This window comes from Heloderma suspectum, chromosome 6 (assembly GCF_057233095.1).
Source record: "Heloderma suspectum isolate Gila_16-S chromosome 6, 16-S_ref, whole genome shotgun sequence".
Lineage (NCBI taxonomy): Eukaryota > Metazoa > Chordata > Lepidosauria > Squamata > Helodermatidae > Heloderma > Heloderma suspectum.
Window position 1 is genome coordinate 44,462,410 of NC_139463.1, and position 17,546 is coordinate 44,479,955.

General features: G+C 46.6%; 1 protein-coding gene across 1 annotated transcript in view; it reads right to left on the minus strand.

Moving 5' to 3' along the window:
* The window catches only part of CNNM4 (cyclin and CBS domain divalent metal cation transport mediator 4), a 68,917-nt gene extending 52,819 nt beyond the window's left edge, over window positions 1-16,098 (minus strand). Inside the window, exon 1 of the mRNA XM_084804127.1 lies at window positions 14,519-16,098. Within this exon, the coding sequence (XP_084660253.1) occupies window positions 14,519-15,983 (1,465 nt within the window). The 5' untranslated portion in view covers window positions 15,984-16,098. The remainder of the gene's footprint in view (window positions 1-14,518) is intronic.
* Window positions 16,099-17,546: the final 1,448 nt, after the last annotated feature.

Here is a 17,546-nt window from a genome sequence, read left to right on the forward strand (position 1 = left end):
CCATCGCTCGTCGCTCCCTGCGTCTGCATCGAGCATCTAGCAAGCCCCGCTCCCACACTTTCTCACTGCCAGGGTCACTATCTATCTCAAGAATGCCGGCAGGAGGAATCTCTGCCAGCTGCTGTGCCTGTGAGGGATGAGCTGGCTCCTCTCCCATGGATTGCTGATCCTCCTCAGAATCAGAACTGCTCTAGGGTTCTGTCGGCTCAGTTTCCACCCTGACACTCCAAAAGGCCAAGATCCTTCTACAAACATTACTCACAAGTAAGTTCCACTCAGCAAAGGTCCTTTCTAATGTTTGCAGCCTGTTCTACTGCTTCCTGTTGGTCCAGGCTGGGGGATCAGTGACAAACAACCTCTGATTTGAACCTTGAACAGTCTCTCTAAAATTGCCCCAATATCAGATTCTCTTCCTGCACCAGGGGCTGGATTGTGCATGTGCGTGTGGTGGGGGGGATGCTTTAATTACTGATATCCTCCCATTATTTTCTTTCTCTCTCTCCCTTTTCTAAAAAAAATGGTGAAATAGCACTAATTCCATAAAAGGTGTGTAAACAAAGGATGGCAATTCCAGAGAAAAGGACCAATGTTGAAGCATCCACAAAATGCTCCTTCACACAACATGGCATTTTAAAATTATTATTTATTATTATTATTTGTGGCAGTCTTCCCCAACCTGGGGCCCACCATAGAATCATAGAATAGTAGGGTTGGAAGGGGCCTACAAGACCATCGAGTCCAACCCCCTGCTCAATGCAGGAATCCAAGTCAGAGCATCCCTGACAGATGGCTGTCCAGCCTCATCTTGAATGCCTCCAGTATGGGAGAGCCCACCACCTCCCTAGGGAATTGGTCCCATGGTCGTATTGCTCTAACAGTCAGGACGTTTTTCCTGATGTGCAGCCGGAATCTGGCTTCCTTTAACTTGAGCCCGTGATTCTGTGTCCTGCACTCTGGGATGACTGAGAAGAGATCCTGGCCTTCCTCTCTGTGACAACCTTGCAAGTACTTGAAGAGCGCTATCATATCTCATATTGTTTGTGACTAGAAACAAAGCCCTATGAAGAGAGACTGAAAGAATTGGGCATGTTTAGCCTTGAGAAGAGAAGACTGGGGGGAGATATGAGAGCACTCTTCAAGTACTTGAAAGGTTGTCACAGGGAAGAAGGCCAGGATCTCTTCTTGATCATCCCAGAGTGCAGGACACGGAATAATGGGCTCAAGTGACAGGAAGCCAGATTCCGGCTGAACATCAGGAAAAACTTCCTGACTGTTAGAGCAATACGACAATGGAACCAATTGCCTAGGGAGGTGGTGGGCTCTCCCACACTGGAGGCATTTAAGATGAGGCTGGACAGCCATCTGTCAGGGATGCTCTGACTTGGATTCCTGCATTGAGCAGGGGGTTGGACTCGATGGCCTTGTAGGCCCCTTCCAACCCTACTATTCTATGATTCTATGATTCCCCTCAGTCTTCTCAAGGCTAAACATGCCCAGTTCTTTCAGTCTCTCTTCATAGGGCTTTGTTTCTAGTCCCCTGATCATCTTTGTTGCCCTCCTCTGAACCCTCTCCAGCTTATCTACATCCATCTTAAAGTGCGGTGCCCAGAACTCCAGATGAGGCTAACCAGTGCTGAGTAGAGGGGAACTAGCACTTCATGGGATTTGGAAGCTATGCTTCTATTAATGCAGTCCAAAATAGCATTTGCCTTTTTTGCAGCCACATCACATTGTTGTCTCATATTCAGCTTGTGATCTACCACAATTCCAAGATCCTTCTCGCTTGTGGTGTTGTTGAGCCACGTATCCCCCTTCTTCTAACTGTGCATTTGGTTTCTTTTTCCTAGGTGCAGAACTTGGCATTTCTCCCTATTAAATGTAATTCTGTTGTTTTCTGCCCAGCGCTCCAGTCTATCAAGATCATTTTGAATTTTGTTTCTGTCTTCCAGGGTATTAGCTATCCCGCCCAATTTTGTCATCTGCAAATTTGATCAGCATTCCCTGCACCTCCTCCTCCAAGTCATTAATACAAATGTTGAAGAGCACTGGGCCCAGGACTGAGCCCTGCGCCACCCTACTCCTTACCTCTCCCCAGTTTAAGATCCCATTGATAAGCACTCTCTGAGTCCGATTCTGTAGCCAACTGTGGATCCACCGTATCATTGTTTCATCTAGCCCACTTTGAGCTCGTTTGCTCATCAGGATATAATGGGGCACTTTGTTGAAAGCTTTGCTGAAATCGAAGTATATTATGTCCACAGCATTCCTGCAGTCCACAAAGGAGGTGACCTGATCAAAAAATGAGATCAGATTCATCTGGCAGCATTTGTTCTTGACAAATCCATGTTGGCTTCGAGTAATCACTGCATTGTTTTCAAGGTGTTTACAGATGGACTGCTTTATAATCTGCTCCAGAATTTCCCCAGGGATGGATGTCAGACTGACTGGTCTGTAGTTCCTAGGTTCCTCTTTTTTGCCCTTTTTGAAGATAGGGACAACATTAGCCCTCCTCCAGTCATCTGGCACTTCACCCATCCTCCATGATTTCTCAAGGAGAATAGACAGTGGTTCTGAGAGTTCTTCTGCCAGTTTCTTTATTACTCTAGGATGCAGTTCATCTGGCCCTGGAGATTTGAACTCATTCCAAGTAATTAGGTGTTCCTTGACCATATGCCTATTGATCTCAAGCTGCAATCCTGCCCCTTCAGCTTGAACTTTGCCAGGGGGGTCATAGACCCTCTTTTGGGAGAAGACTGAGCCAAAGTAGGAATTGAGCACCTCTGCCTTTTCTTTGTCATCTGTTATCATTTTGCCATCCTTATTTAATAGCTGAACCACCATTTCCTTCCTCTGTCTTTTACGATGCATGTAGCTGAAGAAAGCTTTTTTGTTGCTTTTAGCATCCCTCGCTAACCTCAGCTCATTCTCAGCTTTTGCCTTCCTGACGCCATCCCTGCAATTCTGTGCTACCTGCCTGTACTCTTCCTTTGTTGCCTGGCCTTTCTTCCACTTCCTATATGTGTGCTGTTTTGTTTTCAGGTCATCTCTTAGCTTTTTGTGAAGCCACACTGGCTTCTTCTGTTGTCTTCCACATTTTTTTCTTGTTGGAATTGTTTGTAATTGTGCCTTGAGAATTTTTTTTTAAAAACTCCCACCCATCTTGGACTCCTTTTCTCGTTAGAGTCGCTTGCCATGGGACCTTACTGATCATTGTTCTGAGTTTATTAAAATCAGCTTTCCTAAAATCCAGGGTATGCGTTTGGCTACACTCGGCTTTTGCTTCCTTTAGAAACATGAACTCAAGTATAACATGGTCGCTTTCCCCCAGAGTTCCTGTAACTGCTACTTTATCCACTAAGTCATCTCTGTTGGTTAGGATCAAGTCAAGGATAGCTGATCCTCTAGTTCCTACCTCTACTTTCTGTAGGAGGAAGTTATCCGCCACACAAGTCAAGAATTTTCTGGAGGGGCCATGTTTTGCAGAATTTGTCTCCCAACAAATATCGGGGAAATTGAAGTCCCTCATTACTACTACATCATGCTTCCTTGAAACATTGGCTATTTGCTTTTCAAAAGTTTCATCCTTGTTTTCTCCTTGATTGGGTGGCAACTCCCATCACCCCAACCTGCCCTGCTGGCTGGGGTGATGGGAGTTGTAGTCTGACACATCTGGTGGGCCCCAGGTTGAGGAAAACTATAATACATGGGCTTTTGATCTAATCAAGGAGGCCTTTTCTTATGTTCTTACTTGGTAGGCAGAGTTCATACTGTTGTCCTGTGCTAGATAGATCAATGGGAAAGAAAGAAAACACCCATAATTGCTAACTGGGTGGTACTTTACTGAGCAAGTCAAAATAGTTTCAGATTTGGAAAAGCCAGTAAAATTCAGATTCTGAGACCCTCCCCCCAGATCCTACCTACACTCCACCCCAGACCCAACCGGTTTTTCTCTGGCTCCTCAGACCAAGAGATAAATGTAAGAGCTAAGATGCCTGTTTTCTATGCAGATATATACGATCATGACCTTGAAAGAATGTATGTTCAGATGAAAATGAAGACTCTGTTCTCCAGGTGCATTCAGTTCAAAGTGTAATGGTACTGCAGCCTTACCCAACCTGGTACCCTCCATATGTTTTGGACTTCAACTCCCATCAGCCTCAGCTAGCATGGGCAATGGTCAGGAATGCTGGGAGTTGTAGTCCAAAACATCTGGAGGGCACCAGTTGGGCAACGCTACTCTAACTGAAAGGAAACATCAGCTCCCAGAGCCTTATAAATAAGTCTCCAAAAATAAATCGCCCGCAAACATTTTATGAGCTATATATCCACCTAGGTTGGTCATTTATGGCTTAAGGGTGGGGGAGAAAGGAGGCAACTTTCATAAAGCTTCCCCATCTAGTCTTCTCAAAGCAATTTTCACTCAGTATAGGCAATCAGACAGAGGGGCTTGCAGGTTTAAGTAAGTATTGCATGTTTCTTTGAGCGCTGCTATGGTATGGTGGCTAGAGGGATGGACTTTGATTTGAGGAATCTTGGGTTTAAATCTCTGCTTAGCCATGAAGCCCACTGGATAACTTTAGGCCATTCACGATCTCTCAGCCTAATCTATATCACAGGGCTGTCGTGAGGATAAAATGGGTGGAGAGAACTACATATGAGATATAAATGTGAATCATCATTATTTCCATCCTCATCATATCATTATTATCCTCATCATTATAGAGCTCCTATATGAAACTGGATGAAGTGAGTCATTAAATTTTATAAATAATAAAATCAGCAGCAAGATGCATCTTGTGCCTTCTGTTTTACATGTGCTTTGCATGTAACATCTTTTGCTTTAAATAGCTATGGCCGATTATCTTTACTCAAGACTGGATTGAGTAAATCTGCAGTTTATCCACTAATTCCTTTGCTAAACGCTGGGCTATTTTTTTTTTAAAGAAGAAGGTGGGGACAGACAAGTAGAAGAATCAACAATGTAGGCAGATCCCTGTTCCCAAGTCTTCCAGCCAGCCCCAGGGAAATTTACATGTAGCATTTCAAGTCTCAGAAATTAAATGAAGGTTTTGGTTGAATCCACCAATCAGTGGAAGAGAGAAAGAGACAGACTAATATGTCTACATTTCAGGATACTCCTATTACATCTTATTTGGCTAACATTTGCTTTCAGGTTTTGCATCCAACTCTTCCTCTAAGGAGATAGTATCATAGAATAGTAGGGTTGGAAGGGGCCTATAAGACAATCAAGTTCAACCCCCTGCTCATTGCAGGAATCCAAGTCAAAGCATCCCTGACAGATGGCTGTCCAGCTTCATCTCGAATGCCTCCAGACCACAGAGAGGTTTCCCATTTTATCCTTACAACAACTATGTGGTGGCCGGTGATAAGTTTTTTTCAGAATTGACAGCCGTTTGAAAGAGAGGTCACTGCTTGTGGTAGGTTTTTCTGTTTCCAAAGCCTACAAAACCTGTTTGACCAAAGGCAGCAACGGAAAAAAGAAAATGTGTACATACATCAGAAGACATGAAATTTCCCTCAGTTCTCCAAAAGGCTACTCTCAGCCTCCAAGTCATCCTCTGAGCTTCATGGTTGAACAAGGATTTGAACTCAGATTTCCCCTGTCTAATGTCAACATTCTAGCCACTCTTAATTATTGTTTCTAAGCAAGTAGTTTGCCAGACTTGTTTATTATTAACAATACACTTTCTTCCGGTAGAGCTCCCAAGGAAACCCCTGTCTTCTTCCACACTTCACAGCGATGGGGTGAAAGTACTAAACCAGTGTATAGGCACCCTGGCGCCCTTCAAATGTTTTTGGGCTACAACTCCTATCAGCCCCAGCCAGCATGGCCAATGGGCAGTGATTATGGGCATTATAGTCCACAGCATCTGGTGGGCACCAGATTGCCTGCCCCTGTGCCAAACCGTCACTGGGCATGCAGCTTTTTCTGCCTGTGTGTGAGCATGCGAGGTAGTTCAACTTTCCAGCACCCTGTGGCTGCTTCCCTGCCAGCCAGGCTAGCTGTGGGTCGGGAACAGCGACAGGCAGCCCTTCTCAGACAGTCGTGTGCGCAGGCCTACAACTCACATCAGACCCAGCCCTAAGCAAACAAGTCCTGAAGAATGGGTTACGGTTCTCCCACCACCACCCGCTGCCACTCCCAAAAAAACATGGAGATCAATGGAACATTATGAAGCCGCAGACCAAAAACACAACTGTAGAAGGCCTTGCCCTTGCATGCCTATTAACTGCCCGGGTCAAAAAAGCTGGAAAATAATAGAATCATATGAGTTCAAAGAAACCTTGGCGATCTTCTAGTCCAACCTCTCCCAAACTGGTGCTCTCCAGACAGTGGAGGCTGGTGGCACCAATGTCAGTGGGGTGGTGGATCTGCCCCAGGTTTCAGTCAGAATTCTAAAGGAGCTCTCCAAGGCCTCTAAAGGAGCTATCCAAAGTGTGAAACACCTTGGATAGCTCCTTTAGAGTTCTGACTGGTTCTGAATGAAACCTGGAGTGGATTCACCGCCCCACTGACACTGGAGCCACCAGCCTCCACTGCCTCCAAATGTTTTGGACTACAGCTCTCAGAATTCCTGATCATTACCCATGCATGCCAGAGCTGATGGGAGTTGAAGTTCAAAACACCTGGAGGGCACCAGGTTGGGGAAGGATGATCTAGTCCAACCCTCTGCTCAGTCTGCACAAGTCTCTCCACAGGACAAAATGAAGGGCCAAAAAGCCCGAAAGGTCATGGAGTTCAAACTTCCCTAAAGCAGGCACTTCTAGCACTGAATAGGGAGAAGGGGTGTATTCAATGTCTTCTTTATTGACACAGTCAGACATGCACCCGTCCAGACATCTCGGAGAAATGACAACACAGAGATCTGGGAAAACTTTGTAGGATTCTATACTTTAGAGAAAGTGAAACGAGGATGCAGGTAAGAACAGACAAAGGAAATATGAGAGCAGAGGATGAACATCCCTGTTCAAAATACTCTTATATAGCATCTTATGTATGGATGACTTTGAATTGCATTGGGGTTCTTGACTGAATCAAAATATATAATTTTAAGTACTGCACCAAGAAATGATGAATTCTACAGGCGTGGTGTAAGTGGCGGAGACTGTGAGCTAGGAAGGCCCCTATTCAAACATTACCTCAACCATGACCTCATGGGTACAGGGGAACTCCCCAGATGATTGTGCTCCATGGGCAAAATCAATCCATCACCCAGTCTTTTATTCTTCTTCTTCTTCATTTATTTTTATCCTGCACTTCTTCCAAAGAGCTCAGGGCATCTTTTTGTCCTCACAACAACCCTTTGAGGGAGGGTAGGTTGAGAAATATTGATTGGTCCCAAATCACCCATTAAGCTTTATGGGTGAGCAAGCATTTGAACCTGACTGTCATAGAAGACACTTAGAGGACACCCCAAACAGGAAGCTGGAGAAGAACTTTATTGTCTCCCTCCCACAACAACAAACCAGACACAGGAAACTTCTGACTCCAGCCAGATATAACTAAGTCCAGTGCCACCTAGTGACAAAACCATATAAATGACACTATCCACACACTTCTCTGATGGATGAAAGTCCAATCCAGCAATCAAAAACCTGTCAATCACACCTTGCAGCATGATAGGGCCACCTCTGGCTGATACAATCATGTGGGCTGGATGTGCGCAGGATCTGGAACAGCTTTGGCACAGAGGTCTTCCAAGTCACACCGTTCCAACTTTCAGAGATTTAAAAATACTCTAAAGCTCTTTGAGCCCAAGGGCCAGATTTCATTTCGGAGAAGCTCTTGCAGGTTGCATTCGAGTGGTAGGTGTGGCAAAAGTGATAGGGCCAATATGTATAAGCTTAAAGCTCTTACTGCCGCTAACTAAGCCTTAGGAGAAGCATTTCTCTCCTAAGCTGGGGAACCAGAAAACAATCGGGTGCCAGGGGAAAGAGGGCGCGACCTTCTGGGGAACCCCAGGTGTGCTGTGCCAGAGATTCTGCACCTCTGCTCTAGACTCTCCCTTTCTTACATCCTGCCATACAGGAAAGGCAGCTGCTGGAGATAGAAATATATCCCAAAAGCAGGGCTTAATTTCTAGAGCAAGAGGGGCTGGAATTGCCTGAAAACCACACGCTGGGAGAGGAGTGGTACCTGGTTGTGGTACCTCACTGGTGAGGAAAGTAAACTCTGCACATGCTCTTGTGGTATTATTGTCTTGTGGTATTACTTTCACATACCTCAGGGTTGCATGCTTGCATTGAAAGCTAAGGGCTAAGGCTAAGACCTATTTGAACTTCAGTTCAAAATAAGCTCCGGATTTCCACAGCTATTGTCTATTCTTGTTTTCCCTTGTCTGTTGTCGATGTGCCCTCTGGGCTGGGTGAGAAATCACATGTTCCCTCACACTGATCTATAGCTGGCTCACTGTCCCTTCATCTGAATCTTTCAGAAGATACAACATGCTACTGGGGTTGGGGTAGTATCAGAATGACTGGGTCCCACTCACCAAGAGATGTTTAACTGCCCCAAATTATATTATTCTTGTATCATCTAAAGCATCCTGCTCCAAACTGGTGCCCACCAGATAAATGAAAGGGGCTGCGGGGCCACACAACACATTTACCCTATTTACACAAGTTGTGAATAGGGCTAATGTCTCTTGACCAGCCTTCAAAACACTCCTTTCTACTCCCCTAGCAAACATACCTCCTGACCTTAAGCACTCTGAAATTTCTTCACACATACCCTCGCTAATTAGCCCCAATACCCCAGCTCCTCTACCTTTTGTCTCAAGTCTCATCTCCCTCTACTCTTCCTTCAGGTTCCTCTTTCTCAGTTTACAGCTGACTTTGCACCCTTCCTTCGGCCCCCTGGTCCCTTAGCCCCCCTACATACCAGGATCTCTTCCAAGTCCCTCCATTTGCCCCTATGTGAGATTTTCCATCCCAGGAAAACTGGCAATTTTCCCTTCCCTCACAGAAGTTGGACTGCAAACTATCTAGTTCCCTGGGCACTGAAACATTCCAGACCAGCTCAGCCAATCAGTGTCAGGAGCGTCAGTTCACCACAAAGTGCAATACAAAATATAGGCCATCAAGGCCTATGTAGCCCCTCCAATGTCTTTTGGACCCCTTGAAAGGAGGAAGAGTCTTCCACATCTTTTATATATTTAGGAGAATAGACACTCTTCAGGTGCTTAAAAATCAACAAGAAATATAATATGCTCCTAATATGAAAATGGTTCATGAGGCTATGCTACCATACAGAGGGGCAAACCTGCCTGTGACATGACATACGCAGATGATACCACCCTAATGGCAGAAAGCAAAGAGGATCTCAAGAGCCTCTTGTTGAGGGTGAAAGAGGAGAGTGCAAAAGCTGGTCTGAAACTCAACCTTAAAAAAACTAAGATCATGGCATCTGGCCCCATCACTTCCTGGCATATAGAAGGCGAAGAAATGGAAGCAGTGACAGATTTTACTTTCTTGGGCTCCAAGATCACCGCAGACTGTAGCCATGAAATTAAAAGACGCTTGCTCTTTGGGAGGAAAGCTATGGCAAACGTAGACAGCATAGTAAGAAGCAGAGACATCACCTTGCCGACAAGGATTCGTATAATCAAAGCTATGGTTTTCCCAGTAGCAACATATGGCTGTGAGAGCTGGACTATAAGGAAGGCTGAGCGCCGAAGAATCGATGCTTTCGAACTGTGGTGCGGGAGAAGACTCTTACGAGTCCCCTGGACTGCAAGGAGGTCAAATCAGTCCATTCTAAAGGAAATCAACCCTGAGTGCTCATTGGAAGGCCAGATCCTGAAGCTGAAGCTCAAATATTTTGGCCACCTAATGCGAAGAGAAAAGTCACTGGAAAAGACCCTGATTCTGGGAAAGACTGAAGGCAAAAGGAGAAGGGGACGGCAGAGGATGAGATGGCTGGATAGCATCACTGATGCAATGAATATGGACTTGAGCACGCTCCAGGAGAGAGCGCAGGACAGGAAGGCCTGGTGTGCTATGGTCCATGGGGTCACGAAGAGTCGGACATGACTGAACGACTGAACATCAACAAAGCTTAGCTGGCAGAGAGCAGATGACAGAGCAATTGCTCTCTAGGGCTGCAAAAATACTACAGGATTTCTTGTGAACATTTTCAGCTGTGTGTGCGTGTGTGTCCTTTTTCGGGACAATTTGTTGGCACCATTATATTGGTCCACATTATTTCCTTTTTACCTCAGGTGAGTTTGCACAGGCAATTTAGGCCAGATTCACTCACCACCCCACAAGTTGCCCTAGTATCATGGCTGATATATTTCCACATTAGCATAAAATAGAGACCACGTGTGGCCGGCTGGCAGTTCACTGGCCAAATGCCCTCTGCCCCAAGCAATTTTATCTGGCTTTGGCTTCTGGTGGCCCTACTGAAAGTTAATCATGTTGAGGTAAAGCAACAACAACCAGTCACTTTTGCCTGCACAGCTTCACTCGTAAGGAAAATAAACTGGAAAGCCGCCTCCCTCCCATTTCTAGTACAAGCACCTTGTGCCTGCCGCCAAAGTTTTCCATGGGCTTGTCCCCTGCCATTTTTCTGCCTTATTTCCTATTAAATGCCTGCCCATGACCCTCTCTCCTCCAACCCTACCATCCTCAGTCTGCCACCTCTCTCTCTCTCTCCCTTCAGTTCCTTTCTCACAACACACCTTTCTTTGAAGCCTTTGGCTTAACCCCCAAGTCCTCGTCCACAATTGAAGCCAAGCCTCTGTTGTTAAACTCAGTGAATTCACATTCATCCCTTCTTAACAAGGCTCCCCTCCCCACCTCAGAGTTTATTTATTTCAAGAATAAAAGAATGTTTATCTGCCTTTTGGCCCCACAAGGGATCCCCAAGACAGCTCACACCATCAGTTAAAAACATAACAGTCAACACAATCACAATTCCATAGCAGGGGCGAACAAACCAACAGACCACTAAGACAATCCCAAATCTTGGTGAAACAGAAAAGTCTTTATCAGATGCCAATATGCAAACTGGGCTTCTCAGGAAGGAGAATGTTGTCTCCTCTGTTATCTAAATTTTAGACTGCATATACCCTGGGGACAAAGCCTTGTCTTTTTTCCTCTTATGCTACTGGCTGGGGCATCCTGGGAGTTGTAGGACTTTTTTCTGTCTGAACACGCATAGGATTGCACTCTTAACATTAAAATCCTACAATTACCTCCTTTTTTTTAATAATAGACATGATATACTGTATATAAAATTCCGGTTCGTGGGTGTACAGAAATGTACACACTCATATATATATTTAGAAATGATGCTATCTAAAATATAGATAGTATAAAATATACTAGTGATTGTTGTTGCTTTTTTTTCTTTTATCCTTAATAATTTCCTTCTTTTTCTTTTAATTATTATTATTTTGAGACTATGATTAGTAATATTCTTGGTTGGTTGATTTTAGCTTTACCATTATATGTTAGTTGAGAAGCATTTTATGGCTAGGGGGAAAGAACTGTATGCCTGTTTCCTTGCTATAAATCTGAGGATATGTTACTGAAATAAGATGGATTACCTAGGCTGTACTGAATTGTAATATTGGCAATGGTATAATCTTTTAAGTAGAGTGATACTTGAAGTTTATGTGTAAGGGAGTTTAAATGTAACCCTTTTATGTAGCTTTTTTAAAAAATACTTTTTCTTGTTCCCTTTGTTTTCCTGTTCTTTCTCTGTTTTCCTTCTCTTTCTTTTTTATATTTCCTTTTTTGTTTTTTTGGTTGTTGCTGTGTCCTCCAAAGAATACTGTAATGTTGGAAACTGTAGATGGTGATTATGTTGTTGGTATTCTTTATTTCATTTATAAAGATAAAAAGTAGAATAAAAAGTATTGGGGGGGGGGAAACATTACATTCCTATGCGTGCTTACTTGGAACTCAGTGGGAATTACTTCTGAGTAGATCTGCAGAGGATTGCTCTGTTCATCCTCTCCATACACACACACACACACACACACCTTTCCCCAGCCCCAAAGGAAAGGGAAAGTTTTCCCTACCTTGACTCTAGACTCAACCATTCTGTTCCCCACCTACTGCTCCTACCTCCTCCTCTTCCATCAGAGCACTCACCCAGGAAGGTGCTGTGTGCGTGCGTGCGTGTGTGTGTGAAGAACAAGAGAAGGGGCTGGGAAGGGAGAGCAAAAGAGCAAGGTTAGGGGCTGGGAGGAGGAAGAAATAGTAAGATAAAGGTTTGAGAAGGAGAGAAAGAGCCCGACTAGGGACTGGAAAGGTGGGGGAAATAGCAAGAGAAAATGCAAGGCTAGAGGCTGCGGGGGTGGGGAGAAACAGCAAGTTAAAGAGGTGGGGAGAAAAACAGCGAGGCTAGAGGCAGGGTGGAGACAGAGCACAAAGAGGAAAGCTCTGTGCTGGAGGAAGAAAATTGAGCAGGGCCAGGAAGCAACTCTTTCCTTCTTTCTTGTCCACCCAACAGCTGATCAGCAGCAGGTTCAGAATCAGGAAGGAAAAGCTAGCACCCTAATATCTAAGTTTTTAAATTAAACATTTTTTTTTTTTTTTGAAGAGGGCAGGAAATGGAGAGCTTTGTGGACGCCATTGGAGGTCCCTGCCGTGTTAGGGACTCCTGACCGGAGCAGTGACTCATACAGATGCAACAGGCAGCCTCTTCTTAGGATGTATAATTCTGCTAGCAATCTTTGCACCACGAGTGAATGAAAGATCAGATCACACCAGGCACAGTACACAACTACCCACCTCTGTTCGCAGGAGGGAAGCACACATCCTCCCCTCAGGGCTCAAGCACTCTGAGCTCACCAAAGCCTTTAATTGTTTAAATTAATGTAATATTAATGTATTTAACGATCCATTATTAAGTTATTTCTTGTGGCACCCCTAGCAGCTCTCTCAGGGCGCACAGTTTGGGGATTACTAAATTAAGCTCTCCGTGTACACAAAGGAGGAAGTTTAATGTCATAGCCAAGTTAAAAACATTACGGCACCAACAGACTTTCATTACACCAGAACTCCACAGAACTTCTGCAGCCCTAGCTAGCTTGCTTTTCACCCACAAGCTCATTGCTGATTCCTTGAGAAGAACAACAGCAAAACACACACAGACTCTGCAGTTTCACTTTTGTTCCTAAATCAGTGCCAAGATTCCAACGATAATCCCATGATGCCATGTTTGGACTGCAAATACAGGAAGAAGTTCCATGCTGACATAAGGATAAAATAGCCTCCTCTTTTTCTCCCTTATTTATACTTGTAACATGTTTCCACTTAACGTCGCTGTTGCAAACAGCGGCGAAACCCAGGCACTATCCACTGAACAGCTGCAAAACCAAGGCACAATGCGTCAGAAGGAACAGAAGCAATGGGGCTTGTGCAGGAGAACTTCGTGGTGAATTGTGCCCCTAGCCGACTCCTTACATACTGGCCTTGACATAAAAGAAAGCAAGGTACCCCTGTAGTTTCCAGAAGGGGAAACCTGGGGGCGTCTACAGAGCAATACACAGTTGATACAGGAGCAGTGTGACTTTAAGAGCTTTCAGCATTTCACAGTGTTTATTTCATCACAATATCCAGGCTTCCTGGTACTCCCCCCAGAAATGGTTGGAAACATCCCTTTGGCAATGAACCTGCATCAACAGCTCTTAGAACTGAAGGGGAAAATCACACTAGGTTAGCTATGCTCACACACTCCCCTTGTGCAGAATTTCTCAAGGCATTCTATATGGCAGTGTTGCATTTCCCCCTCCTTATAAACTCCCAAAGCAACAACTTTTAAAAATACTTCTCCTTTGCAAAGCAGTTCCCCAAGGCCCAGGCTCTTAGTTATTCTGGTCTAAGGCTAGAGAAATCAGCTGTAGTCTCCTGGCCCATCACCCAGCTAATCTGGTCCAAGACCGGAAGGATCTCATTCCGGAAGGATTTCATTTCTCTTTTTCATCCTATTTGATCCCAGTTAGCTTGTTTTCCAACAAGGGGTGGGGTGGGGGAATCTTAAGTAGACCCCCAAACGTTATTTTAAAAACTTATTTCAAACAGAACTGCCTTTTGGCAGTGGGTTGGTGTGGTCAGCCTGGTTTGTATCAGCACATAGTGGCTAATGAAGTGAATAGGGTTGTCGGTACTTCAAAGTCTGTTGACAAAAAAGTTGAAAACTGTTGAGAATCAGAGACCAATTCCACTTCTCTGTCAAGAAGGCTAAGTAACAGAAGCTACTTCTGAGTAAACATGAGTGGGCAGGGCAGCATAAATCACTTACGAAAACAAACAAGCCTATTCATTCTAAGGGTGTCTTCACACATTATGTTGTTAATGCAAAGTGGAAATGAGACAAACACAGACATCATGGGAATGCATACATCAGGACTGGCTGCAGCTCTTTTTGGGGGCTACACTTGATAGCAAACCCAAGTGTTCTACCATGTAATGCGTGTAAAGGCCTTAAGAGCATGCAAACTTGCCCTCAAGCACAGACAAGCATCCTTTCACCTTTCCTTACCCTTTTTGAATTCCTCCAGCATGGCATCCAGTTTAGTATCATGGAAGACAAAATGGACAGGGTGGTTGTAGAACTTTGTGATTGTCTTGAGAGTAGTGCAGTCGTCAGGGTCTACAAAGGCCAGATCCTTGACATAAAGTATATCCACAATGTTGGACCGCTCCTCCTCAAAAACAGGAATACGGGTGTAGCCGCTCTCCATGATCTCTGACATGGTGTTGAAATCCAAGATGGCGTCACTGTTGATCATGAAACAGTCATGGAGTGGGGTCATGACATCCTCTACTGTCTTAGTCCTGAGTTCCAGTGCGCCCTGGATCATGTTCAACTCCTCCTTCACCAGGTCATTGTAAGGCTCCGTAATCTTCAGCATCTCCACCAACTTCTCCCGGTTGTACACTGTGCCAATTTCTTGGCCCAGCACACAGTCCAGAAGTTTGCTGATCGGGAAGGAAAGGGGAAAGGTCAGCAGCATGAAGAACTTGGTGACGGCGATGGTGTTGGCGCCCACGGCCAACCCGTGGCGGGAGCACAGGGCCTGCGGGACGATCTCCCCGAAGATCACGATGCCGGTGGTGGAGGCCACGACGGCCCCCAGCCCAGAGCCGATAAGGTCATCCAGCAGGATGGTGAGGGTGGTGTTGACCAAGACGTTGCCCAGGAGGAGGGAGCAAAGCAGGTAGTTGCCCTTGCGGCGGATGGGCTCGATCTTGCGGGCGTAGCGCTTCTCCTTCTCGGTGCCGCAGTTCTGCACGATGCGCAGCTCCATGGGGTCGAGGGCCATGAGGCCCAGGTTGAGACCGCTGAACATGCCCGAGAGAACCAGGAGGCAGAGGATGAGGATGACCTGGAACCAGAGGGGCAGCAGGAGCTTCTTCTCCTCCACCACGCGCAGGAAGGCATCCTTGCCCTCCAGGCGCAGCCAGGGCTGCCCGGCACGGCTGCGCGTGCACAGGACGTAGAGCTTGGACTGCTCCGCCTTGCGCAGGAACTGCACCTTCACGGAGACCACGGCGGAGGCGTCCCCGCTCTCGCCCGGCTCCGCCTGCACCACCAAGTCCTGCGTCTTCTCGGGGCAGGTGGCGTTCGCCCGGCGGCTGGCGTTGCCGCGCGGCGGGCCCACTTCGGAGAAGGAGACCATGTCGTAGGCGCGGCCGTGCATGCCCAGCCCGAAGAGCCGCAGCTGGATCTCGCTGCCCTCCAGCACCTGGATCACGCCGAAGTCCTGCAGCTCCGGGACGGGCCGGTCGCTGCGCTCCAGCTTCATGCCTAGGATCAAGGGGCCGCTGCGCGCGGGATGCTCGTGCGCGCCGCGGGCGAGCGAGGGGCACAGCCCCAGCAGCAGCAGGAGCCGGAGCGGCCCTGCGGCGCCCCGCGGCAGCCCCAGCCTCGGCGGCGATCCTCCCGCCGCGCGCCCGCCTTCTCCTCCTGCTCCGTGGAGGCGCCCGCTCCGGCGCAGCGCCATGTTAGACTCGCCTGGGCAGCTGCTCCGCTCGGGACCTTTTGCTCGCGGGCGGCTGGAGGCTGGGGGAGGACGGAGCGCGCGTCACGGCCCGGTCATTTGCGTACGCCCCGCCCCCGGGGGGGCGAGGCCGGGCCGCCTTGTTAAGGAGGCGCCCGGGGAGCGCGGCGCTGCTCCCAGGGCCTGGGCGCGGGTGCGCCGAGACTCGCGCCTGCACGGAAGCGCGCGTGATGGCCCTTCTCTTCTAAATTCCTCGCGGGGTTGCGGGATGGGCGGGCTCCGGAAAGAAATGCACTTTGCACATGCTCAGAGGTGTTTTCTGTTCTTATTTTGAGTGATGACCCCGGGCTGAAACCGTGGCGCTACGAACAAAGAAGGACGTACATGCTATCTTTAGCATGCGCTTCCGCCGAGCATTAAAAACGTGGTTGTTCAGGCAGGCATTCGGGGTGGGCTAGGGTATTTTTTATGATGTTTTTAATGTAGAATTTTATTGTTTTAACTGTTTTGTTGTTGTACATCGCCCAGAGTGGCTGGGTGACCAGCCAGATGGGCGATCAATAAATTTAATTAATAAATAAATATCTGCTAAAATGTAGCATGTGAAATTAATAATGATTTCTAACATCGAGTTGTGTTTTTTTTATCTTATCTTTGCATCTTTTATTGTTCACCGCTCTGGAGTCTGTCTAGATGTGGAGTGGTATATATGTGTTGCAAATAAATACATATGTATCGTTTACATGTGGTGTTTTTAAGAAGTTTATGTTATTGTTTGTTATGTTCTACCTTGCAGGGTGGCCATGTGTCCTACGTAGCAGAGGACAGCCCTCTGTTTGGAGGTGCCCTTTATTTGAAGGGTTGTCCAGTTTTAAAATCAAGAACCATCCGAGGGGGGAAAGAGGGCTCTTGAAATTTGCCCATCTGCAGTTTGCATGTGGACAACAGCCGAGTGGGCACAGAGGTCACCTGGTCATCCTTCTTCCCCACTATGGTGATGGAGTAATTACTTCTGATAAAGTCAGGGTGCATAGGTACAGTTTGGTATCACCCGGAACTATGGTTGTTGGGTTGCCAGCGCTCTTTTCTCCAAGGCTCATGTCTTTAAAACAACTATGGGGCAAGCAGGTGAAATTCAACAGGTGACATTTTCTTACCAGCTTGCGGATGCAATACTGGGGGGCCAGCTCCACTCTGGTGGATTTCTGCCAGGCCTGCAGCTGCTCAAAGCACCAGGAGTATACTTCAGCCTTCCCCAGCATGGTGCTCTCAAGAAGTTTGGACTACAATTCCTAACAGCCCTAGCCAGTAAGGCCAATGGTTTGGGGTGAAGGGAGTTTTAATCCAAAACATCTGGAGGGTACCACATTAGGAAAGGCTGGTATAGTCCATGCTGCCGTGTTCATGGAGCGGTGGGAAGGCCAAAAACCTATTTAGGGTGCAATCTGATGCATGTATAGACAGAAAAAAATCCTACAACTCCCAGCATGCCCCAGCCAGCATGGCTGGCTGGGGCATGCTGGGAGTTGTAGGACTTTTTTTCTGTCTATACATGCATCAGATTGT